This window comes from Cinclus cinclus, chromosome 16 (assembly GCF_963662255.1).
Source record: "Cinclus cinclus chromosome 16, bCinCin1.1, whole genome shotgun sequence".
Taxonomy (NCBI): domain Eukaryota; kingdom Metazoa; phylum Chordata; class Aves; order Passeriformes; family Cinclidae; genus Cinclus; species Cinclus cinclus.
In genome coordinates, this window is record NC_085061.1 from 11,053,932 (window position 1) to 11,081,892 (window position 27,961).

At 54.8% G+C, this 27,961-nt stretch overlaps 1 protein-coding gene across 3 annotated transcripts; it reads left to right on the forward strand.

Moving 5' to 3' along the window:
• Nucleotides 1–27,908, forward strand: ABCA3 (ATP binding cassette subfamily A member 3). Of its 3 annotated transcripts, XM_062503309.1 has the most exons (31): nt 1–47; nt 4,946–5,047; nt 7,804–8,068; nt 8,672–8,799; nt 8,902–9,067; nt 10,221–10,480; nt 11,162–11,278; nt 11,787–11,907; nt 12,734–12,907; nt 13,512–13,693; nt 14,815–14,961; nt 15,282–15,411; nt 16,166–16,320; nt 17,073–17,228; nt 17,518–17,728; nt 18,003–18,153; nt 18,401–18,499; nt 18,662–18,854; nt 19,680–19,983; nt 20,474–20,747; nt 21,652–21,856; nt 22,318–22,537; nt 22,770–22,928; nt 23,400–23,572; nt 23,849–23,983; nt 24,106–24,300; nt 25,191–25,378; nt 25,535–25,705; nt 26,110–26,297; nt 26,404–26,477; nt 27,708–27,908. In XM_062503309.1, the coding sequence occupies exons 2-31, from the start codon at nt 4,994–4,996 to the stop codon at nt 27,837–27,839; spliced, it is 5,127 nt and encodes a 1,708-aa protein (XP_062359293.1). In that variant the 5' UTR covers nt 1–47; nt 4,946–4,993; the 3' UTR covers nt 27,840–27,908. The 3 variants fall into 3 exon arrangements, 2 of the variants coding, with proteins under 2 accessions (XP_062359293.1, XP_062359295.1); XR_009933688.1 differs by lacking the exons at nt 26,404–26,477; nt 27,708–27,908 and having other exon boundaries at nt 25,495–25,705; nt 26,110–26,242; XM_062503311.1 differs by lacking the exons at nt 1–47; nt 4,946–5,047; nt 7,804–8,068; nt 8,672–8,799 and having other exon boundaries at nt 8,976–9,067; nt 10,202–10,480.
• Nucleotides 27,909–27,961: the final 53 nt, after the last annotated feature.

Genomic DNA, 27,961 nt, shown 5'->3' on the forward strand with positions numbered 1-27,961 from the left:
GCCGGACGGAGCCGGAGCCGCAGCCGCAGCCGGAGCCGCCCGGCCCGGTGAGTGAGCCATGGTGGGGGAAGGGGGTGGGAGATGGGCGCCGGCACCGGCACCAGCACGGGGGGTGATGAGCACCGGGGGGTGATGACAGCAGAAGCGGGGGGTCGGGCGGGGCAGGGGATGCGTGGGGCTGCGCCCTCTCGGCCGGTCGGCGGAGCGGCCCCGCCCGGAGCTGCGGCAGCACCGGATCCCTTGTTCGGCTCCTCCCGCTGCCGCCTCCGCGCTCTGGCGCGGCTCGGGCTCGATGCCGGCGGTGGCTCCTGCGCGGGCCCGAACGGGTCGCGTCTCCCGTCGGCTGTGGCGGATGGAGGCGCGGGATGGAGGCGGCGCCGCGCGGGATCCGCCGGGGATGCTCGGCCGCGCTCCGGCAGCCGCGGGCGCTGCGCCCGGCTGGGACCCGCCGGCATCCCGGGGGGAGCTCGGGCCACCCCTCCCTGCCGGGGAACGGACACGGGCCTGCGGAAACCTAGGGGGCATCTGCTGGCCCCTCCGCGCCCCGGGGCTCTGGCTCCATATGAGAAAGTCCCTTATGCCAGGACAGACCTTGACGGGCTGGAGCGTGTCCAGGGAAGGGAACGGAGCTAGGAAAGGGTCTGGAGCACAAGTCTAACGAGGAGCAGCTCCGGGAGCTAGGAGGGCTCAGCCTGGAGGAAACAGGGCTCAGGAGGGACTCAGTTCACAACTCCGTGACAGGAGGGTGCAGCCGGGTGGGGGTCAGACTCTGCTCCATGGGAACAAGTGATGGAATAAAAGAAAACAGCTTCAGGTTGTGCCAGGGCAGATTTAGGTTGGATATTGGGAAAATTTCTTCATAGAAAGGGTGGTCAGCACTGGAACAGATTGCCCAGGTCTGGTGGAGTCCCCATCACTGGAAGTGTTCAAAACCAAGTAGAAGCAGAAGGGATCTCCCTGTCCTCTGCTCACAGCTGGCCGGGTGACCTGTCCTGCCCAGACACTGAGCAACTGCAGGGCATGAGCAGGGTTGTACAAGGGTCCATGAGAAAGCTGTGTGTTGGGCTCCAGACCTTGTTCTTGCTAAACCCATGAGGCAAATGAGTTTTGCAGGGTTTGTTGTTTTATGGGCAACTGCAGACTTGCTGGGCGAGCCAGCGGTGTTGTTTTTAAGGCAAAGGGGTTGACCAGCTCTTGCAGCAGCTCTGCCCCCCCCCCTGCTGCTGCCCCAGCACAAAGGCAGTTGCAGACATAACCATGGAGCCCATCAGGCTCCCTATGCCCACTGATCCACTCCCACTGCAGGGCAGCAGCTGGACACAAGCCAACCCCTCTTTATGCAAACAAGATCCAGCCCCAGCTCTCGTCTTTATTTCAAGGTCTGAAGTTCCTGTCTGGGTCAAACCCAGACTCACGTATCTGTCGGGCAGTGGGTGCTGGGTTTGCAGAGGGCTGCAAGGTCGCTGGTCCCTGCAGCACCCATCACCCCACCAGCCTCACATCCTCTTAGAAAGTTTTATTACTGTTTGCACAACCAAGGTGAGGGGTTTTTTATGGTCTGGCTGTGTTGTGACTCCCAGATCTCTGTGAACACTGAGAAGATGAAAACACCCCAGCAGCAAGAGCTGTGTGTCACTGAACACTCATGGCTGGTCTGGTGGCTGATGACCCTGGTTGCTCTTTGCAGGGTCATTGGGACTAGCTGGATGCACCTGCCTTGGAAATCACTTGCTCTTCCTGAAAACAGTAGCTCTAAAAAGTCCCTAAAAATGCCTTCCTATGGCTGCTTAATTTCCAACACAGACACTGTGGGGAGCAGAGAGGAATTTCCTGCTCCAGTGACAGTATTGAAAGTACCCAGGGACTGACAGCCCTTGCCAGGTGTGTGATGCTACCACCCTAGGCACCGCATGCTCCTCAGCACGGCTGAGGAGGTGCAGGCACCTGGCAGCTCATCCTGTAGGGGTGACACGGTGTCTCTGTCAACCAGCAGGAAGAAATGCCGGGTTTATATTTAAAAAGGCAACGTCTGCCATTTCCAGGGCTGGTTTCTATGGGAACAGGACATCAGAAGAGCAGAAATGCGGTGTGTGCTCTAAAATAACTGCCAGCTCCCAGGAGCATGTGGCCTTTGCTCGGCCCTTTCCACTGAGGCGGTGGCCAGGCACAGCCACCTCCCAGCGACAAAGCGGTGTGGAAGTGGGTCAGGAGGTGGGATACTGTGGCCTTGATCCCTGCCAGTCTTCAGCCTGTCCTCATCTAAATCCACCGGCAGAACAGCTCTGGTCCAGGCTGGCAGCTGGTGCTAGCTGCCACGTTATATCCGGCACAGCTTGGTACTGCAGCAGGGGCTGGTGAACACCAGTCTCGTATCCACTCATGCAGGCTGTGGGCAGGAAGGAGTGTCTCCTTCCTTGCTGACCTCCCTGGGGATGGCCAGTATGTCCACACTAATGTATTCAGGAGACCCTTCCTCCTGCTGTGGTCAGATGCACGGAGCAGGGAGGGAAACTGCATTGTTCTCCCAGAAGCTGGTGGTGGTCACACCTCTCTTCTCCTGGATATTTGACCTTGCCTCTTGGTGGGAAATTCAGTCCTATCTTGTAGTGCTTGAGGTCACGCGGGAGCATCTCTGGCAGGGACGACGCAATGTGCTGCCCATGTCCTCCTGCAAGGCACCTTGGTGCCTCCGAGGTCATCATCACCCTGTGGGACTCGGCGTTCCCTTCCTGCCGAAGACGGGCTCAGACATGGACCTCTGGTCATGGACATCTCAGGGCTGATCCAGGCAGCACCTCCCAAAACAAATTCTCTCTTTGGGTTTGGAAAAAAAAAAAAATCATATTTTGGATAGAGCCTGGAAAACCATTTTTACTCTCAAATCCAGTAAGAACTTTTTAAATTTAGCTTCTTCCTCCTCTCATAATCCAACAAACGAAAGATCCAGAACAAGTTTTCTTGGAACACTTAAAAACTTGGAAAGTATTTATTGGCAATACTGGAGTTTTCAGTCTTTGCATAGTGTTTGTGTTACCCAAGAGCTGCTTGACGTTTTCCCAGCAGCAACCGTAAAACCCATGTGGGCGGGCGGGGGGGCAGCTTGAGTTTGAGGGTGCGGCAGGGTGAGCGGGATTTGGGATGTGTGTGAGGGCAGCAGCCTGCTCCTGCCTGACCTGCAGCATTTGTCCTCTTCAAAGTGAGCCACAACTTTGATTCCCTTGGTTTGCTCTTGATTCCTTCAAGGGGCTGCATGGCAAAGGTTTCTGCTTGGGAGTGGGGGAGCTTATTTTGGGGCATTTCAGATGCTGCTGTGTGGGGTGTGTGTCTGGGCCTGGGGGACCTGCTAAGGGATCCTTTGGCACACCATGGACTGTTCTGCTTGGCCACATGTGAGCCAGAGGTCAGCTGGAGGCATGGCACTTTGTGAAGAGCTTGAAGGTGCCTTTGCCAAGTCCCCATTGCTATTCCTTTCCTGCTTGCTCTGGGTGGGGGTTCTGATCGACTTTTTGGGGCTGAAGCATAAGATCTCTTCTGCTTTTTCCTGCCTGGAGAAAGATCCTTGAACACAGATGTCCCTGCTGTTGTGGGAATCTGTCTTCTGTGCATGGAGTGGCAAAGAGACGGTGGGTTTTTTGTGCTCTGAGAACACATCTGGGTTTAGCGTTGGGGCTGGGAAGGTGCTTGCAAAGCCAAGAGGAGGCTTCTGGGTTTAGGGTTTAACCTGGGAAGGTGTGTTCCAGGGCAGGAGAAGGCCCCTGGGTTTTGGGTTGGGACTGGAAGGTGTGTGCCAAGACTGGAGAAGGCTCCTGGAGAGCTCAAGGAGCTGGTGGCAGAGATCATGTGAGGCAGGTGGGTGTTGTTGCTGTTGCCCTGTGTGAGTCTCAGGTTGCTCCTGCTGCAGCTCTGCTGCCACCGGAGCTGTGCTCTGAGTGTTCAGTGGCACCGGCCTGAGAGCCAAGGTCGGCAGGCCAGGCCAGCAACCTCCCCTCCTCTTACTGTGCCACCCTGAAACCCCTGCTGAGGTTGCTGGGTGCCAGGTGTATCTGAGGAGCTGATACCATCCCAACCAGGGCTGAAGAACGTTCTGTGGAGCATCTGCCATGGCATTGCTCGTGGGTTATGTGCCCGTCCGTGCCCCTGTGGCAGTTTTCAGTGCTGCCAGCCTTGGAGCTGGCCCTGGCAGGTGCCCGTTGTGATCCTGTCGGGATTTGCTGTGCTCAGAGGCTGGCACTGCTCGCCGGGGACTGCCGAGAGTCCTGCAGCATGGGCAGGAGGCTCTGCTTGTGCCAGGGCTGCCCCTTCCTCCTCCATGCCGCTCTGCAAGCCCAAAATTCCAGCCAGTGGGACAGCACTGTTCCGTGAGGAAATGCCTCTGCAAATGGAGACACAAACAACTTGAACGGATGGCGGATGCTTCCCGAGATGGGGAGGAGGTGGCGGGGGATCGTCCTCGAGCACCGACCTTCCCTTGTGCTTTCCTGCCCTTTCTCATCCTCGCCTCTTCCAGCAGAGTTTCTGCTGGGAAAGCACCGGCAGTGTTGCAGAACCAACCCTTCACGCGGCAGGAGGTGGAGGCACAACTTGGAATCTCCACCCATCCCAAAATAATCGGCTGCCAGGGCTTTGATGGCCTTCCTGGGGGTGGTGGTTGTGTTTCTGTGACCCTGTGCTCCTGCAGGTCGAGGAAAGCTGCTGGGAAGGACCCGGGTTGGGTATTGAAACAGCAGCTTCCATCTCTGGGAACAGCTGTGCCAGAAACCAGGGGCTCTTACTCTTAGGAGAGGGAACACAATGGTTATTTTTCCCTGTTTGGGGCCAAGCCAGCTGCTATGGCACCAGGCTGGAAGCAGAGAGCTGCCCTGGGCTGGACAGGGTGTGGGATGTTGCCCTCCTACTGCCCAGCTCCACCAGCACCTGGCACTCACAGCTCTCTCCTCTCCTCCAGGGTCCTGTGGAGCAGTGGTACTGGCACTGGGCCCCTTCTGATGGGAGGATGGTTGTGCTCAGGCAGTTTAGGCTGCTGCTCTGGAAGAACTACATCCTGCAGGTAGGCTGGCACTGCGCCTGGGGGGCTGCTTCTGACACCACTAAATGGGGCCACATCAGAGCTTGCCCAGACTCTGTCTCCTCCAAGAAATTTCCTTCCTGGACACAGGGCATCTCTCAGAGGAAAACTGGGTTATTTGTGCCCGTGGTGTCTTTTGTGCTGGGCTGTGTGACAATATGGGCTGTGCTATGTACTCAGTTTCCTTGTCCCTGGCATCCCCCACCTGCCCGCTGGCAATGAGGTCAGCTCCTGTTCTCCTGGGACAGGGTAACCCACACCCCACCCGTGTGATAGTGGGGTTTTTTGAGCTGTCTCATTGAACAGCATCCTCTGGGAGTGCCAGTGCCTCCAAAACCCACTGGAGCCCTGTGTTTTTTGTTTTTTTTGTCCATTGCTTTCTACCCCTCTCAGGAGCAGCTTTTAGAGGTCTTAAAAATATCAAATCACTGGCACCCGCTGCCAGCCCACCTCCCACCATGGTAGCTGGATGATGCTGAGGGATTTGGGGACCTCAGGGCTGGAAGGTCTCGGCTGGTGCTGGCCAAGGCCGCAGCACCTTTAAGCAGCATGTGGGTGTTCCTGGGCGGGTGCTGTGGCTCTGCTGGGACCCAGAGCCAGCCCTGGCAGAATGTGGGAGAAGAGGAGGAAGCAAGGGTGGCTACAGCCTGGCTTTACGCTTTCAATTACCGTCTCCAGCACAGCACAGTGTTGTAAAAATAAACCAAAGGAAGAAGGAAGTTCTGGCTGCAGCCAGCCTTCTGGCAGGCACAGAACAGGGGGCAGGGCTTGGAGGGGATGAAAGGGGCTGGCAGCAGGGCTGATTTGCAGCCAGGAGTATCCCCTATCCCCTCTGCATGTTTTCTGGTGTGCTCCAGGGTGGTGAGCATGTTTTCCAAGGCTGCAAACTGACTCAGGTCTACTGTGCCAGGATACACCTAAAAGTCCTGTTCCTGATAAAGACACAGAGCTTGCAAGTGACCCCACCCCGCTGTGAGGATGGATGCTGGCACACGTGGCTCTGCAGAGCTGCTCTGGCCAGGCAGAGGTGGGGATTATGGATGAGTATCCCCATCATCTCTGGAATACAGCTCTTTAATGACTTCTGCCGCAGGGCTGGTGCATGTGTATGAGCCTGCAAGTTCAGGGAGGCAGAGAGCTGTTGTGGAGGCAGCCCAGGAGATAGGGAGAGGTTGGGTATGATAGTAAATCAGTGGGAGGCAGCTGGGCTGCCAGGGCTGCATTATAAACCCATCACACATCTGCAGCATTTGTTTCAGTGAGCGTGGCTTTGGGAAAGCTCCTTTTTCCCTGCCTTTTCAAAGTTGCTGCCTCCTGCCTATGCTGCCAGGGCTGGCTGTGCCTGGAGCAGACTGTTCCTGCCAAGGGAAGCCCCAAGAGGTGTTTTGGGCTTTGGCAGTGGGTGCTGAGAGCAAGGGTAATGGTAGTTCCCATATCATCTCCTGACAAACTGTCCAAGATCCTGTTCACCCTGGCTCCTGCAGGGCTGCCTCCCTTCCCAGGATGTCCAGGCTGTGCTCAGGGCTCCTTACCTGCCCCACTGGAGACTCTGCCCACCTGAGCCTGCCCATTGGCTGCTGGATAAAATTCAGTTGCTGAGACAGCAAAGTTGTGAAATTAAAGCTCTTGGTGCTCCTCTTTCCAGCCTGGCAAAGGGGAGGGTGGAAAATCCCCATGTCTTTTGAAGGCCAAATCAGCCAGAGGCTTCAGAAAAGGCTAATGATGCTGCTGCTGCTCCAGGCATGTGCTCTGAGTGAGCAGCCATGAACCCCTGTGGCCAGGGACATCTCTGAGTTGTCGCTGCTGTGGCTGAGGCTGAGTCTGCTGTCCTGCTCTTGAGCCTGGCCTGGGATGAAGGCAGAGTGGTTTGGATTGGAAAGAACTGTCCATTTTACTGCCCTGCCATGGGCAGGGATGCTTCCCACTAGACCAGGTTGCTCAGATGACCACAGTTCCCCTGGGACACCAGTATGAAATGCTAATGAGCAGGTGGGGAGTGTTACTAGCTAGGGGAGGTAGCCCTGGGGGAATTGATGGATGAAGCTCCAGAGTGCAGGGCTTGAGTTCATTCTCCAGTTGCTTGAACCTCAGTTTTAAAAAAATGAGCCATTGCATGTAGTGCAGTAGTAGCTTGGGTATGCCCGTGGGTGTGCTTGCTGTGTTGTAGCTCTCTTCTAGCCAGAGACTATGCTGGATCACATCCTGGCATGCAGATCCCATGTTCAGCTGCCTGGAGTAACTCGGCTCCAGCAGGAAAAGTTGCGCTGGTTCCAGCAGTGTTGCTGTACATGGCAGAGCCCCAGGGCATAGGGAAGGAGCAGAGGACCAGCCTGGGTCATTCTGCCGAGCAGTGTTGTGAGGAAGGCTCTGATGGAGGCTGGTTTGAGCTGGAGCAATGGTTAGGGTAGGGGACGCCTTGGCTGGAGAGTCCTGAAGGATGTGGGAACCAGCACAGCGTCATGCCCGGCCTCTGGAAAAACCCAGGTTGTGAAACCTTGTGGAATGCAAGAATGCTGTTGCTCCTTGGTGTTCTCATGCCCTGAACCTTGTGACAATGTGCTCATCTACCTTCTGTGTTTGCATCTTCTTTTTTATCTCTTGAGAGATAGTGCGTGTACTAGGTATCTATGTATAGCTACCTACCTATGGTAGATAGGTAGATGTCTGCGTGTATATATAGACACATAATGTATTTTATATCCTTGCTCCCATTTTTGTATCTTTTCCCTGGCCCACAGAGGCGGCAGATCCTGGTGACGGTGATTGAGGTGTGCCTGCCGCTGCTCTTCGCCGCCATCCTGATCGCTCTGCGGCACCGCGTGCACTCCGTCAGCCACCCCAACGCCACCCTCTACCCCACTGAGTCTGTGCATGACCTGCCCAGCTTCTTCTCCTCCCAGCATGCCAGCAACCCCTGGGAGCTGGCCTATGTCCCCTCCAACAGCAGCGCGGTCCGGAGCATCGCCGAGGCGGTGGAGAGAGCTCTGCCCATCAACATCAGAGGTGAGAGGGGCTGGGGCTGCCCCCTCCACCTCAGAAATTGGTGTGATTCTTTACTCTGGGCAGCCTGGTCCAGTGAAAGGTGTCCCTGCCCATGGTCTAGGAGCTGGATGGCGTTTCATGTCCTTTCTAGCCCAGAACATTCTGTGACTGTTTCTAAATCCTCATGCTCCCAGAACACCATTTCTTTCTGAACTTCAAGGATATAGTTAGATTTTTTTTTTCCCCCCACTAAAATGACAGGATTTTGGGTTGCCTTTTTGAGTCTCATTTTATTACAGTTTCTATCTAGAAAAATACCACCCTAAAACAGTTAAAGAAGGTAGCAGCACTTCCTGTGAAAGAGTATTTTTGGAAATCTTTTGGCACAGAAAATTTTACCACTTCGTGTTCCAAACTGCTGGGATTTTCTGTGGGAAAGCTGACTCCTGCTCTCAAGGAGGAAGAATGTCTGCATGCCCAGGATACACAGCAGCATCCTGTGTAACTGCCCCATGTCTGACAGCAGGCATGGCACATCCCTGCTGTCCTGGGCCCAGCAGTGCTTCTGGTGATGGCTGAGCACCAGTGCATGGTGCATTGCATCTCCCCGTTTTTCCTCCACAGCCCAGGGTTTCCCCTCGGAGCGGGACTTTGAGGAGTACGTCAGGCTGGACAACCGCTCAGGCAGCGTGCTGGCCGCCGTCGTGTTCCAGCACCGCTTCCCGCACAGCTCGGCCCCGCTGCCCCTCCAGGTGAGCGAGGGGAAGGTGGGCACAGATCCCCCACCCAGGTGTCACCCAGGTGTCACTGCCATCTGTCCCATTCACCCCCGACCCGTGGCGTGCTCCTTGCAGGTGGAGTATGAGCTGCGCTTCAAGTACAGCCCGAGGAATGCTCCGCGGAGTGAGCAGACGGGGCTGAACCCCAACCTGGACCGGGACTGGCACACCAGTTACCTGTTCCCGCTCTTCCAGCTGCCCGGGCCCCGTGAGGCCAAGTTTGCTGATGGGGGGACACCAGGTGAGCACCCTGAGGTCAGGGTCACTTCTCCTGTGGTGGTAAAGGGAATATTTTTCTCAGTGGGATTTCTCCCTCTGTATTTGACTGCAACATTCAGGGAGAGCGAGGGTGAGGAAGTGGGCAAACGGGTTTTGCTCACAGTGTGTAAATAAAACAGAGCCCAGAGTGTTTGCTCAGTACATGAGTTAATATCAAACAAAGTTCCCAATCTCATAATTCCGCTTTTATCTTCTCTCTGTGTGGGTCATTTTAGCCGACTGACTTTCAAAATGTTCATTTGGGGATTTGTAAGAGGATTTAAGTTCCTGTTCAGGTAACACTTGGCAGCAATTCCACTTAAATAAACTATTTTAAGTTTATTTTGTTACCTAAAGCAGTGTCAAGAAAGGTTTAGATTGGATATTAGGAAAAGGTTCTTTCCCCCAGAGGGTGCTGGCACTGCCCAGGTTCCCCAGGGAATGGGCACAGCCCTGAGGCTGCCAGAGCTCCAGGAGTGTTTGGACAGTGCTGCCAGGGATGCACAGGGTGGGATTGTTGGAGTGTCTGTGCAGGGCCAGGAGCTGGACTCATGATCCTTGTGGGTCCCTTCCCACTTGGGAGTTGGGATATTAAAGTGTTTTCAGTGTTTTCTGATGCACAAAAATTTAAGCCGCATGTATGAGTCACGGGATACACTTTTTCTCACTGCAGTCTGTGTTGTATTGTTTATTCTTTTGGTTTACAAAGAAAAAGGGGTGTAACACAAGCCCAGTGACTTGTGGTGGTTGATGGTGACAGTGAATCTCCACATTATCAAGTCACAGCAGTGCTGCAGGACAGCGACCATGAACAGAGTTTTCCTGGCAGCTCCTTTTAAATGATGGTTATTCGAGATACTGGTTTGGTCTAGTGGAAGGCCCATAGCAGGATGTGGAACAAGATAAGATTTAAGGTCCCTTCCAACCCAACCCAGCAATTCTGTGAATTTGCCATGGTATCAGTCCTCCCCCTGCCCCCTGTGTCACAGTAATGCTTCTCTTGCTGTTCCTCTGCACTCCAGCGTTAATCTCTGTCTCTCTTCCCATGCAATCCTTCCCACAAAGGCTGCGTGTCCCCCCCCCAAACCCATCCAAACCAGATCCAATTTAGTCCTAGTGTGGTTCTTGCTGGGCAGGTTATCTCCGGGAGGGATTCCTGGCGGTGCAGCACGCCGTGGACAGGGCCATCATGCAGTACCATGCCAGTGCCAGCTCTGCCAGCCTGTTGGACAACATCACCGTGGTGGTGCAGCGCTTCCCCTTCCCAGCCTATGTCAATGACCTCTTCCTCCTGGCCATCCAGAACCAGCTGCCCCTGCTGCTCATGCTCAGCTTCACCTACACTTCGCTCAACATTGTCCGTGCCGTCGTGCACGAGAAGGAGAAGAAGCTGAAGGTGAGTGCTGCTCGGATGTGCCCCCCTCCCTCTGCAGCCTTTCCCAATGGATGCTTACTTTAGAGTAGGACCATAAATCCCTGCTGATTGTAGAGCCAGTGAGCAGGAGGTGGGGATGGCAGCATATTAGTGAGTCCTAGGGAAGAATGTTGCTAATCCTGCTGCCATGAGAAGGCTGAGCTCTCCTTGCTGTGCAGCCCAGCATGCTGGACCACAGGGATGGTGTTTCTCCTGGGCTGGGAGAGAGGGCAACATGTGTGGGTTTCAGAGTTTGTAGATTCAAGAGTTCAGCCTGTTGGAAAGTAGATGTTTGTCTTTTGCATGTTGTATGTGTGGTGTGGGGGCGGCTGGAGCTCAGCCACGTGGTTGCAGCAGCAGGGCCTGGCTTCCCCCAGGCACTGGGTGTCCTGCCCTGTGCTGGGTGGCCCCGGTGGCACCACTGGCACCCTGCTCTGGGTTTGGGCTCAGCTTAACTCTGGGGACTCCTGCAGTGGTGGCAGTTCTTGTTTGGGGGGGGCAGGGTGACACCATGCCATGCTGGTGGCTGTGCAGGACCACTCTGGTGGTACCTGGGGCTGCCACCTCTTTGCTTGTGCCATGGGACAAAGCCACCTCCGCCTTGCCCCAGTCTGGCCTGGGGAGTGTGGTTGCAGCCCTGGTTGACACCATGACATCCCACAGGAGTACATGCACATGATGGGTCTCAGCAACTGGTTGCACTGGAGCGCCTGGTTCCTCATGTTCTTCCTCTTCCTCCTGGTGTCCGTGTTCTTCGTCACTGTGCTCTTCTGTGTCAAGGTGAGTATCTGTCCCCAGGCCACGAGCTCTGTGCTGGCAAGGCACAGGGGTGACAGGGCCACTCTGCCATGGGACTGTCCTGGTGTCCCAGGGCTCCTCCAAAGACTGGAGTTTGGGTTTCCCAGACTGAGAGGGGCAGTGCTGCACCACAGTTGCATTCATGGCAACTAGAGGGAGGTGGGGATTGGAGCCCCAGGGACACTGCATGCAAAACAGGACCACCCTGCTCCCACAGCCTCTGGAGGGCCTCAAGCTCTCCCCTCTGCATGTGCCCACACCAGGGGAAGCAGGAGGGGGCTGTCTTGGTGCTGGCCACGGTGTCCCCTGTCCCTTAGACCCTGCATCACATGATGGAAATCTGTATTTCCTCCCTCTGAAGTGGTCTGGGAGTTTCTGGATGTTCTCACCCATCTCAGTTTGTCTCCAACACTTGGAGAACATAAGGTGTGTGCTGCTAAAGCCATGGCTGGCTCTAGCAGCTCTGGCCTTCACAAGATTTTTTTGGCAGGTGAGCGAACAGGGAGCGGTGCTCACCAACAGTGACCCCACCCTGGTGTTCACCTTCCTTGCCATCTTCTCCATCTCCTCCATCTCCTTCAACTTCATGGTGAGCACTTTCTTCTCACGAGGTGAGTCCCCCCGCACTGCCTCTTTTTGTTACTGACACTTCAACTTTTGGAGGGGGCGTTTCTTCCCATTTTTAGCTGTGCTTTCCGCGCACTGTGTGGAAAGGGGCATGAGTACTCCTGCTCACTGAACCAGAGCAGGTCCAAGGACTGGAGCCCCTCAACTCTGGAGCCAGGCTGAGATAGCTGAGGGTGCTCACCTGGAGAAGAGAAGGCTCCAGGGAAAGCTCAGAGCCCCTTCCAGAGCCTAAAGGGAAGGAGAGGGACTGGGGACAAGGGATGGAGGGACAGGACACAGGGAATGGCTTCCCACTGCCAGAGGGCAGGGTTAGATGTTAGATGGAGTATTGGGAAGGAATTGTTCCCTGTGAGGGTGGGGAGGCCCTGGCACAGGGTACCCAGAGAAGCTGTGGCTGCTTCATCCCTGGCAGTGTTCAAGACCAGGCTGGATGGGATTTGGAGCAGCCTGGGATAGTGGAAGGTGTCCTTCCCATGGCAGGAGGTGGGACAAGGTGATCTTTAATGTCCCTTCCAACCCAGACCATTCCCTGGTGCTATGACCAGCTCCTGTTTTAGGGCCTCATCTGGCTGACTTGGCCCCAGACTCTGTTCTGGGATGGGCAGTGAGGGCTTCTGCAGCTGCCCACCATGGGGTTGAGGTTGGTGTCAAGCTTCTGCCTTGCTGTGGGATGTGGACGTGGCCTTGTCCTGCCCCCACATAACCATGCTTTGTGCACAAATGTGCAATGTCCCTGGATGGGAAGCGGGTGAGGAGTGCTGGGTGCCATCACCCTGATGTTTTCACTCCTGCTTTTCCCTGTGCTGGCAGCAAACGTCGCGGCTGCCGCTGGTGGCTTCCTCTACTTCTTCTCCTACATCCCCTACTTCTTCATCTCGCCCCGCTATGACCTGATGTCTCACAGCCAGAAACTGGCATCCTGCCTCATCTCCAACGTGGCTATGGCCATGGGGGCGCAGCTCATCGGCATGTTTGAAGGGAAAGGTGAGCAGGGCTGTCTGTTCCTGGGGAGAGGAGCATCCCCTTCCTCCCAGCCTGATTTTGTGGTGGGTGGGACTGGCTTGGTGGAAAGACATTGGGGAGAAGAAGCACTTTCCTTCTTAGTAGAGCTGACTGCTCCCATACCAGGGCTCTCCAAACTTGTGCCTGTGCCCCTGGGCTGTGCAATATGTCATCCTCTCTTTAATTACCAAAGAAATTCTGTTCTAACGGATGGAAACCCTTGCATTTCCTCCTCCACAATAGATATCTTTAATTTCTTTAAGTTAAAAGAGTCTGCAGTTGGTTCCAGCAGAGCCATGTATTTACTACATGTGGCAGTAGCTTGGTGGCTGTAGTGATGGAGGGGTGATGCTGGAGAAGGGATCATTTCTTCAAAGGCAGTGGCAGAGAATGGCATGGAAGGAGCATGGTGGAGTGGGGAACCTCAAGGTGTCAGTGCCTTCTTTCACTCCATCTGCCGAGGATCTTAGAGCTGTGCAGGTGTTCTACAGAGCAGTGAGCTGGCAGAGGGGCTGCTCTCTGACAGTTCTGGAGAAGATGATCCTCCAGGGCATGCAGAGGTAGCAGTGTCCCATGTGCCTTGCAGGGACTGGCATCCAGTGGAGAAACCTCATGAAGCCCATCAGTGTGGATGACAACTTCACCTTGGCCCAGGTGCTGGGGATGCTGCTCCTGGACTCGGTGCTCTATGGCATGGTGGCCTGGTATGTGGAGGCCGTGTTCCCTGGGGAGTATGGTGTGCCACAGCCCTGGTACTTCTTCCTCATGGTGAGCACTGCTTGCACCCCTTCCCTGGGCTTGAGGGACATCACTTGGGACAGTCACCACTTCTGTGTCCTGCAGCTGGCCAGTCTGATGGGCAAGGGTGGCACCATCCAGCCTCCAAAGCCACAGGGTCTGCAGCATGTCCTCACTAAAGGATGAAGGTCATCTTGGCTTTAAATCTCTCTCCCAGCACTTCTTGTCATGAAGGGTGCTCTTAAATGTCTCCAGGTCCAAGCAAAAGCATTGGAGAGAAACCGCAGGTTGGAGCAATCAGATCCAGCTATTTGACACCCCTGAGCACTGTCATGCAGGCTGCATGGGTGACCTGTGTCCCACTGCCAGCCGCTACATGCCAGGGGGTGGGTGACAACTGTCACCCCATCAGCTGAGCTGCCCTTGCTCTGCCAAGCCAAACACTTGGCATCACCCTCAGCAGCTGCAGCTGCAGCTGCAGTGGGCACTGCAGCTCCATGGCTGCAGAGAGGATCTGTTAGATTTGGATACTGGGGATGTATCCTTTGTTATTTGATAGAGCGGTTTTTCCTTCTCCCTTCCAAATTCCCCATCCCAGAGTGGTTTCACTCCAGTATCTCACTTCTTCTTGCAGTCAGAAACAGAGATGCAGCCATTGACAGAAGCTAATCAGGCGTCCAGGAGTTACTGAATTGCTATTCCCACCAGGATTTATGGTCCTAAACACTTAGTTTCATTCCTAGAGGGCCAGGTCAAAAAAAAAAAGAGCTGTAACTGCAGCAACTGGACCCCAAGCTGTTTTTTAGTGTCACTCAGGGGTTTTGGAGAGGGGCTCTCCTAGGCAGGATGATTCTGCCTGGGTGATTTTACTTCTCAGTGGAATGTCTTCCATGGAGATGAAGATGCTGCTGTGTAATTGCAGGCAGTCCTTCCATAAGGGAGAGATGGAGGAAGGCAGGAGGGCTGGAGGAGATGTTCCATCGCATCAGCCCTGCCTGCTGAAGATGTTCTGGTTGGGAATTCCCAGGCCAAGGAGAGTGGTTTGGGAGATCCTTGGGTGCTGTCTGTTGGGAGAAGGAGGGTGGCCAAGGCTGGGCAAAAGAGATGGGCTCTGCCTGTGCCTGATTTCTGTCTCTCCCTTCCTCCGTCAGCCCTCGTACTGGTGCGGGCGGCCCAGGACTGTTGTGGGGAAAGAGAAGGAGGAGGAGGAGGACCCCGAGAAAGCCCTGAAGAGTCAGTACATTGAGGAGGAACCAGCTGACCTCGTGTCAGGCATCAAAATAAAGCACCTATCCAAGGTACTGACTACCCACACAAATATACCATAATGTTGGTTTTGTAAAATCTGCTGCCCGCAGGCAGCTTCTGCATCCTTGTGCTGCCCTAGGGCTGGGTATGGGTCTTCCCCAGAGCTGGCTGCATTTTGTGGTGGAATGAAGTGCTGTGTACTTAGAGATGCAGTGACATCTGTATTTAACTTGTTGACATCTGAATTTAACCTAAATTAGACCTGTTGTCTATTGCTGACACCCCATTAGCATGCCAGGCTTTGCCTGCTGGGTGGAGCTGAGACACTTGCCTGAAGTGCAGCACCAACTCACGGAAGTGATCTCCACAGGTCTTCAGAGTGGGAAACAAGACAAAAGAGGCAGTGAAGGACCTGACAGTGAACATGTATGAAGGGCAGATCACTGTCCTGTTGGGACACAACGGTGCTGGGAAGACCACCACTCTGTCCATGCTCACAGGTAGGAGCAACCTGCAGTGGAAACTGATGGCTTCACCCTCAAAGGAGAGCCAGACCCTGTCTCTGCAGGTGGGGAAGGGTTTTTGATCTTCCTTGGAGCACCTTCAGTTTGTTGAGCTATTGGCCAGGAGTGTCAGGATAGTGAGAGGGAGATGGAAGGAAGAAGCATGGAGGGGGTCCCTGCTCAGCCCTCCACAAGAGTGGGATCAGCCAGTGGGTGAAATGACAGCCAGGTTTTGTGCTGGAGAGCCATGAGAAGAGACTAGACCTGTTGTAGTGTTGCTCTCTGTGGGCTTTCCCATGATAAGGCAAATAAGGTAGAACTAGTGTTTGTCATTCTTGAGCTACTGGGCTCCAGGATACTTATTTTGGCACAATGGACACAGTGACCTTTGATGGTCCTTTTGTGTTCTCTATTGCTCTAAGCAGCTCCTGGCAACTCGGGGCTCACTGGACCTTCCTGGGAGCTCTGTCCTGGCCCTACCTGGCAGCCTGCAGAGCTCAGAGCTGTGTTTGACCTGCCTGTTCCTCTCCTTTCCGCACTGGCAGGTCCAGTTCCCACCTGTGGGTGCCCTGCAGCCCATCCTGCAGGCAGGGGGAAGCTGTTGCACCCCCAGACTGAACACGAGACAGACTTGCTCTGTTTTTTGGCAGAAAGCTGGCAGTGTGGGGGGATGCTCATCAGATCCCTCCACATTTTCCCTGACTCTTTGCTACTGGGGTCACCCTGAGCTGCTGTGTCATGCTCCCCACAGGTCTGCACTCCCCGACGGGCGGGCAGGCCTACATCAATGGCTATGAGATCTCCCAGGATATGGTCCTGATCCGCCGCAGCCTGGGGCTGTGTCCCCAGCATGATGTCCTCTTCGACAACATGACAGTGGAAGAGCACCTTCACTTCTATGCAGGGGTGAGCATGGCACCGAGCAGAGGGGAAGCCCTGGGGGAGGTACCTTGGCTCCTGGAGGTCAGGAAGTATGGTGAGAACTATGAAGTGGGTCCAGAAATGATGGTGGAGCCCCTCTGCTCTGGAGCCAGGCTGGGAGAGCTGGGGGTGTTCACCTAGAGAAGAGAAGGCTCCAGGGTGACCTTGGAGCCCCTTGCAGTGACTACAGGGGTTCCAGGAGAGGGATTTTGGACACGCACCTGGAATGACTAGACAATGGGGAATGGTTTCACACTGAGAGAGGAGAGGGTTAGATGGGATATACACAATAAATTGTTCCCTGGTGGGTTGGGGAGGCCCTGGCACAGGGTGCCCAGAGAAGCTGTGGCTGCCCTTGGATCCCTGGAAGTGCCCAAGGCCAGGTTGGACAGGACTTGGAGCAGCCTGGGATAGTGGAAAGCGACCTTCCTATGGCAAGGCAGTTGGCCTAGATGATCTTACAGGACCCTTCCAACCCAAACCATTCTGTGATTCCATGATAAGGAGAACAGTCCTTGCATCTTCTTCCCACCTCATCTGCAGGCTGGTGGAGGAGTGGAGGGTCTCAGACAGCCGAACTCCATTGAACCAGCCCCACCAGCTGTGCCAGCTCCTGCAGGGGTGGGCAAGAGCCCATCTCTGCTTCCCCACTTTCCTGTCTGTGTGTGGAGGAGGGAATGTGGTGGAGTTTGTCAGCCCTGCAGGTGTGCTCATCCCTCCCTTCCCCTGTCTGGCAGCTGAAGGGATACCCACCCTCCAAGTGTCCTGAGGAGATCAACCACATCCTGAGGATTCTCAGCCTGGAGGACAAGCGCCGCTCCCTGACCAAGGCTCTCTCTGGGGGCATGAAGCGCAAGCTGTCCATCGGCATCGCCCTCATCGGGGACTCCAAGGCAGGTGGCTTTGGTGGGCTCATCTGGCACCTGGGACCAGAGCAGGTCTTTGGGGTGACTCAGGCTGTTCCTCATCTGTGGTGAGCCAGTGGGAGAAGCAAGGACCGCAGAGAATGGGCAGGATCACCCCGACTCTGAAGGCCATGCCCTGAGGCTCTGCTGTTTGGTAGCTGCTCCCCAGGATCATTGCTCTGAGGCCAAGACTCCTCCTGGGTCCTGAGGTTGTCCCCTCCTGTGCTGCTGAGCCTCTCCCAGCCTTTTCTGACCTGCACCCATCTTCTGTGTGCAGGTGGTGATGCTGGATGAGCCGACATCGGGGATGGACCCAGCCTCTCGCAGAGCCACATGGGATCTCCTGCAGCAGCAGAGGAGCAATAGAACCATCCTGCTGACCACTCACTTCATGGATGAGGCAGACCTGCTGGGGGACCGTATAGCCATCATGGCCAAGGGAGAGCTGCAGTGCTGTGGTTCCTCCCTCTTCCTCAAGCGCAAATACGGTACAGGAGCAGCAGCAGGCTGTGCTCCGTGTCAGGGAGGAACAAGAGGGGGATAGAGAGCAGGGAGGGAATCCATTGCTCCTGGTCTGATGGCTGGTTGCTCCCCATCCTGCTGTTCGGCCTCTCCTGAGCCCCATCTCCACATTTGCTTTTGCACCGTGTCTGTATCTGGTGCAAAGTGGTGTCTGTGCATCCCTCTCTGTCCCAGCCCCCTCTCCAGGCCTGGCTGGGCTGGGATTGACTCTCCTCTCCCTTCTCTCGTGGCTCCCCCCAGGGGCGGGATATCATATGGTGATGGTGAAGGAGCCCTACTGCAACCTGGGGGAGATCTCCCGCCTCATCTGCCAGTATGTGCCCAATGCCACCATGGAGAGCAATGCTGGGGCAGAGCTGTCCTTCATCCTGCCCAAGGAGAGCACACACAGGTAATGGCACTGTCCTCTGCTGGCCCTCCCTAGGGGGGTCCCCTTGTCTTCACACTGTCTCACAGACTTGCTGAAAAGGGGAGCTGCTCCCTGCATCAGTACTGGTTGTGGAAAATGGAATTCAGTTCCTCCTGCAGTGCTGAGGGCGGCACTCCAGCCAACTGCTTGACTGGTGCCCAGAGGGTCTTCACCCCCGAGTGCCCCCTCCCATGACTGTGGGTGTCTGACATCTGCCTTCTCCACTCAGGTTTGAGGCCCTGTTCACAGAGCTGGAGCAGAGGCGGGAGGAGCTGGGCATTGCCAGCTATGGTGCCTCAGTCACCACCATGGAGGAGGTGTTCCTCAGGTAGGTCAAGGGGTAACCAGTGCCCGTATACTTTGGTGATGTCCAGCACAGCTCTCTGGGGCACTTGTTGTCTTTGGTCTCTTGGCTTTGGTTTCCCCACCTCAGAACAGCTGTGTCCTGCCTGGATTTCTGTTTCATCACCCTCTTTCCCTCCTGGCACAGGGTTGGGAAGCTCGTGGACTCCAGCATGGATATCCAGGCCATTCAGCTGCCTGCTCTGCAGTACCAGCATGAGAGACGCTCCAACGACTGGGCCATGGATGACTCCAGCAGCCTGAGTGGCATGACAGACATGACGGATGACAGTGGGGCACTCATCACCGAGGACTGCTCCAGCATCAAGCTCAACACTGGGGTCAGTGCTGGGGGGGTTGGTGCAGCAGGAACAGGGAGGGGACATGTGAAGGGGGGAGTTTGAAGTAGGGTTACCAGGTGGAGCCTCCCCTATGGTTGCTTTTGTTGCACGTGGTTTGGAACATCAAATTGAAAGATCAGGTTGGAGTCTGCACAAACGATTTTTAGGGTTGGTCACTTCCACCATCTTCGTATTAATCTTGGGGTCTGAGTTGCTCTTCAAGGTGATCTAATGTGGTTTTCCAGCTGATGTTGTTCCATCACTGGGGTTCTCCAGAAGGAAGATGAGAAAATCCATCTTCCTTCCCTTGCTAGGCTTGTGTTCCAGTTCCCTGGCAGCCCTTCATGCCCCGCTGCCTCAGTGCCTGTGATCAATATCGCTTGTCTTCTCAAGGGCACATCTCAAAGAGAGAGGGGGGGAGGAGGATGTTGCTGGGTTTGAAAAGCACAGAAGGTGTTTGTAGGGGCTGGGCTGGGTGCTTTCAGGTGTCTCACCTGGTCGCTCTGGCTGACAGCTGCCCTGCAGTAATCCTGTTTGGGAGCCTCAGCTGCTGGGAGGTGGAGGAAGGTAAAGGTCATGGCTAAAGCTGCTTTTCCCACCTGAGATCTCAAAGTCATCGTTCAGAAGCCATGGAGTTGGATGTGCTGGAGCTGGGCAGCTGCCCTGCTAATCCCTTTGTAGGCTTATCTGGAGAGCAGGCTCTGTTGCAGGCTGGCAGGTGCATACAGGGTGGGGGTGGTTTGGGGTCATCTTTCACTCCAGCTGCATGAGGTGATGTGTCCACAGCTGTCAGGGCTCACCATGACCTGGCCTCTCCCCTTGCAGTTCTACCTGTGCTGCCAGCAGTTCTATGCCATGTTCATGAAGCGGGCCATGTACAGCTGGCGCAACTGGAAGATGGTGGCAGCGCAGTTCCTCGTGCCTCTGATCTTCACTGCCTTTGCCCTCATCGTGGCCAAGACCTTCCCGGGCCCGCAGGACTCATCCCTGCTGCGGCTGACTCTGGATCCCTATGGCCAAACCATCGTGCCTTTCTCGGTGTCGGGCACCGCGGGGCTGCCGCAGAGGCTGGCGGAGCAGTACGCGGAGCTGCTGGATAGCCAGCATCAGTCACCACTGGAGGTGTTGGGTGAGGGCTCAGGGAGCACCCCTGGAGCAGGCGGTGCTCAGCGGGGTGTCCAGGGGGCACGGGTGTGGGTGGCTTAGGTCCCAGCTGCGGCATATCCGATGCTTTTCTTTCCTGCGTGGGAGTGTTGCATCACTGGCAGGACCTCTCCTCACTTGGGCAGAGCTGTTTTCTCCACAAGCCCATGTTTGTCACCACTGGAACAGGCTCCCCGGGGGATGGTCACAGCCCCGATTCTCCCAGAGCTCAAGGAACTTTGGACAATGCTCTCAGGCACAGGGTGGGATTGTTGGGGTATCCTATGCAGGGCTAGGAGTTGGACTCACTGATCCTTGTGGGTCCTTTCCAACTCAGGAGATTCTATGGATCTGTGTTTCTGTGATCAGGATTAGGGTGGGCCACCAGGGCTGAGTCTGCTTGGGGTGTTTTCCAGTTGGCCTCAGTTAGCTGTGGTGTGATGGAGCCCACCTGTAACAGCAGTGGTGTTTGGCAGGTGGGCTGGAGGAGTACCTCATCTCCCGAGCCTCCGAGGAAGGAGGAGCCTTCAATGAGCACTACATTGCAGCCGCCTCCTTCGAGGGCACAGGGAACCGCACACTGGTCACCGCGCTCTTCAACAACCAGGCCTACCACTCCCCTGCCACCGCCCTCATGCTGGCTGACAACGCTGTCCTCAGGGTGCTGGCAGGCCCCAATGCCTCCATCACTGTCACCAACTACCCCCAGCCCCGCAACATCACTGAGAAGGCCAAGGACCAGCTCATGGAGTGCGTGTGATGGTGGCACAGGGCTCGCTTTCCTGCTAGGGCTCGGGGCTCCCGTGGGTGCAGGTTGGCTTGGTTGTACTGGGGTCAGTGGAGAAGCCAGGCTGGAGCTTCTTGAACCCAAATGTAGCTGTGATTGCACTCAGGAGACCAGGGGAGCGAAGCTGTGGAGATGACTTCCCTGCTGAGTCTGGCAGCCGCTTCACCCCATGCACATCTCAGAGGTTGGCTGTTCCCCTCAAGATACTGGCTGGGGTTAGTTTTTCTCAGGTGTTCCTAGTAGGGGAAGCCATGTGGCCATGCTCTTCACAAAACTCCACATCCAGGGCCTCTGAACGTCACCTAGACCAGAGAGGCTATGTCTGGGACCTCACCAAGGCAGGGTGGAGGTTTGTGTTGTGCAGGGTGGGCTGTGCCTGGGGGATGATTGTCTCCCTTGAATATTTCTTCAGCATGTTGGCAGAGTGTAGGCTCTTCAAGAAGCCCAGTGTGGGTGTGCTGGCCACAGCTTCCTCAAAAGGGGTAGCAGGGGGGCAGGTGTTGATCTCTGCTCTCTGTGACCAGAGACAGGACCCAAAGGAACGGCTGAAGCTGTGCTGGGGAGGGTTAGGCTGGAAATCAAGAAAAGGTTTTTCCCCAGAGGGTGGTGGAGCACTGAACAGGCTCCCCAGGGAATGGTCATGGTCTCAAGGCTGCCAGAGCTCCAGGAGCATTTGGACAACACTCTCAGGGATGCACAGGGTGGGATTGTTGAGGTGTCTATGCAGGGCCAGGGGTTGGACTGGATGATCCCTGTGTGTCTCATCAGTTAACTGAGACTATTCTGTGATTCTGTGCTGTCCCCGTGTAGCCTCAGCATTGGTTTGCTGAGGTGTCCCTGGCCTAACGTATCCCCCTGTCCCCACAGAGGCCAGACTGGGTTTGCCATTGCCATCAACCTGCTGTATGGGATGGCCTCACTGGCCAGCACCTTTGCGCTGCTGCTGGTCAGCGAACGTTCCATCAAGGCCAAGCACGTCCAGTTTGTCAGTGGTGTTTACGTGGTCAATTTCTGGCTTTCTGCCCTGCTCTGGGACATCATCAACTTCCTCATCCCTTGTGCTCTGATGTTGGTGAGTCACCCCTGGTACCCCAATGCCCTCCCCGTTGGTGGGAGTGCTAGGTGCTGCTCCTCTGGGGTGTGTGTGGGTGCAGGGAGAAGGACAAGGCCACTGGCATTGTCTCTGTAGAAAGGACCAGCAAGAAAGCTGTCCCTTGGTCCTGCTGGGAGCTGGACCACAGCCAACCAGCTGGGGCAGTTGCCTCTGGCAGCTGAACACTTTGCTGTTGGTACTAGAAAATATTAAAATCCTTGGGATCTTGGAGAGGACTTCCTCAGATCTGACCTTCTGCATCTCGGTCTGCAGAAAGGGCCTCCCCTGGGGACAGCCGTGGGCTGCTGGTAGGACCCATCCATGAGGGGTTGATCCCGTGAGGGTCAGTGCAGTGCTGATATTACCCTGGGCCACTGGGACAAGGAGACTTCACATGAGGTCAAGCCAAATGTGCCTTTCTCCGCATTGCTGTGCCCCAGGTGATATTCCAAGCCTTCGACGTGCAAGCCTTCACCCAAGACAGCCACCTCGTTGATGTGATGCTGATCTTCCTCCTTTATGGCTGGGCCATCATCCCCCTCATGTACCTTCTCAGCTTCTTCTTCTCAGTGGCAGCCACAGCCTACACCCGTCTCACCATCTTCAACATCCTCTCCGGCACCGCCACCTTCCTCGCTGTCACCATCATGAGCATCCCAGGTGGGTCACTGCCCTCTGTACCTGCCTAGCCATCACCAATAAGGTCCAGCCCCCAAGAGGACTCTCTCACCCCAGGGCTGTTTCCACAAAAGCCATAAAACCCTCCAACATTCCATTCCCACCCATTAAAAGTGACAAAATATGCTTGGTTTCCCTCTAAACTTGGCAGTATCAGGGTTTTTTCTCCCAAACCAGCAGTCTCTATTCCATTCATCCACCTGTTCTCTTTCAGAGCTGGGATTGGTGGACCTCTCCAAAACTCTGGATAAAGTTTTTCTTGTCTTACCCAATTACTGCTTGGGCCAGTGCATCAGTGACTTCTACCAGAACTACGAGTTCATTCAGTTCTGCACCTCCTCCGTTGAAGCCATCTTTATCTGCAAGGCCTTCAGTGAGTCTCTGTGTCCTCACCTGGCCAACCCCCACAGCATCACTGGGGCTTGGATGGGATGGGTGGTGGAACTGGGCAGTATCATGGGGCCTCTGCCTGGGCAGTAGCTGCAAGTACCACTTTAGAGCAAAAACTTGGCAGCATATTAGGACATACATAGGAAAAAGTTCCTTAACAGGATCACCGTACTCATGATTTGGAGGAAAATGTGGGCTAGGGGAGACTTCACAGAAATCCCAATCCCAAGATTTTGGTGTCCTCTGCCTGCCTCCACTGGGCATCTTCTACCAGATTCCCTTCAGGCCCAAATCTTCTTGTGGGAAGCATTGGAAAGAGCTGTGGGCAGGGAGCCAGTGTGGGATGGAGATGAGCCTGGCAGAGCTTTGGTCTCACAGCTTCCTCTGAAGTTCATCTGCCCTTCCCCAAAGTATGGATTGTTCCAGGAGTTGATTTTGTTTCATCTTTCCTCAGATATCAGTTACCAGATGAACTACTTTTCCTGGGAGACCCCTGGGATTGGACGATATCTGACCTCTTTGGCTGTCCAGGGTTTCTCCTTCCTCTTCCTCCTCTTCCTCATTGAGACAAACCTCCTCTGGAGACTGAGAACTCTGGTCTGTGGCATCTGCAGGCGGCGGAAATGGGTGAGTGAAGCACCAGGGGGAGGGAGCTGTGTCCTCCAAGCCCAGCCCAGGAGTCCCTGTGAGCTGGAGATGGGCCCTCATCACCTAAAACATCCCAGGGAGCATCCCTGGAGCCTGGAGGAGCCAGTCCTGTTAAGTGTATGCATTGGCAAAGGGAGTGAGGCATCCCCAGGGGTGGCTGATGGAAGGGATGGATCCTACCAGGGTTGGGGACATTGGAGGAACCTGTTCATCCCCCAGCAGCCAGGTGACACAGTGTGTCTTCCCCGTGTTCAGGTGGCCCTACTGAACAGGGTGTCTGTGCTGCCAGAGGACAGGGATGTGGCAGATGAGAGGAAGAAAGTTTTGGAGTCACCACCAGAACTGCTGTCATCTCTCAGCAGCCCTCTGGTCATCAAGGAGCTCACCAAGGTGAGGTGACCTGAGCATCCTGCTGTCATCTGAGCTGTATCCTCTTGGGGCTGGCAAAGCCACCGCCTGCCTCGCCATGCCATCGGGTCAGTGACATGTGGCTCATGTGTGGTCACCTCCAGGTCTATGACAGCCGGGAGTCCCTGCTGGCAGTAGACAGGATCTCCTTGGCCGTCAGCAAAGGGGAATGCTTTGGTCTCCTTGGCTTCAACGGAGCAGGCAAAACCACCACCTTCAAAATGCTGACAGGTGACGAGAGCATCACATCAGGGGACGCTTTTGTGGATGGCCACAGCATTCTGGCCAACATCAAGAAGGTACCCAAGGCTGCGGGGGCGCCTGTCCTGTGCTTGGCTGGGCTGAGCCACCTGAGGTGCCCCAGAGAGGACATTGTGCAATCCTGGGGACATTGTGTCCTTGGCTGGCTCAGCTCTCCTTTATGTGGCCATGTAGAAACAGTCTCCTCTTCACTGGGATTACAGATGTGATACAAATGGAGGCCAAACCTGGTGAGGGTAGCAAACCTTTCATCAAAAGGTTTACCTCCATAGTTGGAAATGTGGAAAATATTGGAGGATGGTCTCTAAAATGACTGTATCAAGCCTTTCCAGATCTCTGCTAGGGATCTTCTTGCTGGGAGATCCTTTGGAAAAGATGAGCAGGGGTTAGGCTTTCAGTCCAGTCCTTCCTCTACCACTGTTCCAGATTTCACAGAATATTCTGATTTGGGAGGGACCCACAAGGACCATCAAGTCCAACTCTTAAGTGAATGGGGATCCCAGACAAGGTTAGGTATAAAGAACATTCTTTGGGAGCATGCCCCAAATTGCTTCCTTCCCTGAAACTGCTTTCTCTCATGCTTTTGTCCCTGGAAGTGACCAGGACATGGGGGAGGTACCAGCCCTCCAGCACTTTCCTGAGAGCCTGGATAACCTAAAATGGTCCCTCACAGTGAGGAACCAGCTTGGTAGAAGTGTTATGAGCCCACCCGGCTGCTGTCCAGAGACACATCTGTCCATCCCTGTCAGCCCAGCTGCTCCAGGGGGCATTTCCCTCTCATTCCACCCACGGTTACAGAGCTGTGGCTCATCTCCCATCAGTCTGAGCAAAACCTCCCAGAGGAGGAGCAAAGCCTGTGGGTGCCCAGACACCTTGGGCTCAGAGATGCGCCCGTGAGCTGACTGCAGTGGTCTCCTCTCGGCCCAAGGTGCAGCAGCGGATCGGGTACTGCCCGCAGTTTGATGCCCTCCTGGAGCACATGACGGGGCGCGAGACGCTGAGCATGTACGCGCGGCTGCGCGGCATTCCCGAGCGCTACATCGGCAGCTGCGTGGAGAACATGCTGAGGGGGCTGCTCCTGGAGCCCCACGCTGACAAGCTCGTCAGGACCTACAGGTGAGAGCAGGCGTGGACAAACTGTTGTCCCTTCCCTTGCGTGATACGCCCTCTGCTCTGCGTCCCCGTTTCTCACTCCCCTTTCCAGCTGAAGGTTGGACTTGATGATCTCGCAGGTTCGTTTCCAACCTTAAAGATTGTGTGATTCCTCCGCAGCGGTGGGAACAAGCGGAAGTTGAGTGCTGGCATTGCCCTCATTGGTGGCCCCCCTGTGATCTTCTTGGATGAGCCCTCCACTGGCATGGACCCCGTGGCCCGGCGCTTGCTCTGGGATGCAGTGACACGGACACGGGAGTGTGGCAAGTCCATCATCTTCACATCCCACAGGTGACACTTGGCTGGGCAGGGCTTGGCATGAGACATCAGGGAGAGTGGTGGGATCCACGGGTTGGGGACACACCTCTGGGGCCTGGTGGGTGGGCATACACTGCCTGCAGCCAGTGGCTGGCTTTACCCAAATCTCCCTCCTCCAAGAGTCCAGAGAGAAGGGAATACACCTCCAGCCGCTTCCCAGAAGCTTCTGCTTGTGTCCTGGTGCTTACATGCCCAGAGAAGCTGTGTCTGCCTCATCCCTGGAGGCGTTCAAGGGCATGCTGGACTGGTCTTGGGGCAGCCTGTTCTAGTGGAAGGTGTCCCTGCCCATGGCAGGGGGTGGCATGAGATGAGCTTTAAGATTCCTTCCAACCCAAACCATCCTGGGATTCTCTGAACGAGTCCTCTCCTTCCTGCAGCATGGAGGAGTGCGAAGCGCTGTGCACACGATTGGCCATCATGGTGAATGGGCAGTTCAAGTGCCTGGGCAGCCCCCAGCACCTCAAAAGCAAATTTGGTAGTGGATACACCTTGCTGGCCAAAACCCGGGGTGAGGAGGAGGGCGAGCTGCAGGCCTTCAAGGCCTTCGTGGAGAAGACCTTCCCAGGTACCGTGAGCTGCTGGAGAAGTTGCTCCCGGAGCAGGGGCAGGGTGCTGGGTGTGACCATCAGCACATTCCCTAACACAGAGCTTCTCCCTGCTCGATTCCCCAGGCAGTGTCCTGAAGCACGAGCACCAGGGCATGGTGCATTACCACTTGACCAACAAGAACCTCAGCTGGGCACAGGTAAGGGGGCACTGGGAGCCCTTCTCCTGCCCCTTTCCCTGTTCTTGGTGCTTTGCTTTCAGTGGTGCATCCTCCCCATGCTGTGTTCCGCTCTGGGAACGTGACACAGGTGGGCATGGCTTCCCCATGCTGGCACCTCCCTGCTCCTGCCCCTCGGCCCCAGGAACCCCCAGCAGTGGCTTCAGATAATGCCACGTAGGCACTATGTGGTCCCAGCAGGGCTGTGGGCAGTGGCTTTCCCCAGCCTCTGATCCTGAGGTGTCCCAGCCCAGGGACACTGAGAAAAACCCACAGTACAGGTACAGTTTGTAACCCTCTGTATACTGCATACAGTCATGTACAGAGTGTACCTAGTACATCTCTCTGTCTATATGAACATTAACTATATGTAAATACATGCATACTATACAGATAGCTTTCATATGCAGTATTTATATATATATATTTATATGTCTGTATATTATGTGCACTGTATGTAGTGTATATAATGTACTGTATATTGTATATATACAATATATATTATATATACTCTATAACGTATATGGTAATACTCTATACAGATTATATACTCTGGAGTATATACTCTATATCAAGTGTGTAGTATAGTCTATAGAGTATATACAGAGTGAGTACAAAGGTAGAGATTATATAAAAACTATGTACAGGAGTATATAAAAACTAGAGAGTTTATAAATAACTATATTATATGTAGCTCAGTATATAAAAATTATGTGTATGCTAGATACAGACAGTTACATATAATGTATATATCCTATGTAGTTATTTCTATATTATATAAATACTTTATACATATGTTAGCAGAAACCTTGGGCAGGGATTCAAACTCAGATATGTGTGTGTGTATATATATATGTAAATACATATATATATATATATGTATGTATGTTTTTGTATATATGTTTATATGTATGTGTTTATACATTGAAACATGTAAAGCAATCATACCCACAGCATATATTTTTAAATTGTGCCAGATACTCCTGGCTTCCCTGCACTCTCCTGCCAGGGATGGTGTCATTTTCCTGGGTCTCCCTGGAGAGAAAAGCTTTCTCTGCTTTCCCTGCACAGCCTGGAGGCTCCCTCTCATAACCTGGTGTTCCCTGTCACAGCCTGGGGGTTCTTCTGTCACAGCCTGGGCTTCCCCCTGGCGTCCTGGCAGTCCCTCCACACCAAGTCACGCTGCCCTCCTGTCCCTGCCCTCCCTTGCAGGTCTTTGGGGCCCTGGAGAAAGCCAAAGAGAAGTATCGCTTGGAAGACTACTCAGTGAGCCAGATCTCTCTGGAGCAGGTCTTCATGAGCTTCACTCGCTTCCAGCACTACACAGAGGACAGAGGGAAATGATCTCCGGTGCCCTTCCTCACGGACTGGCCCTCAGCCTATACATAGTATATATAGAGACAGTAATTTATATATCAGCGTGTCTTAAATACTGTATAAATGTAACACTTTTCACCGGGGAGGGG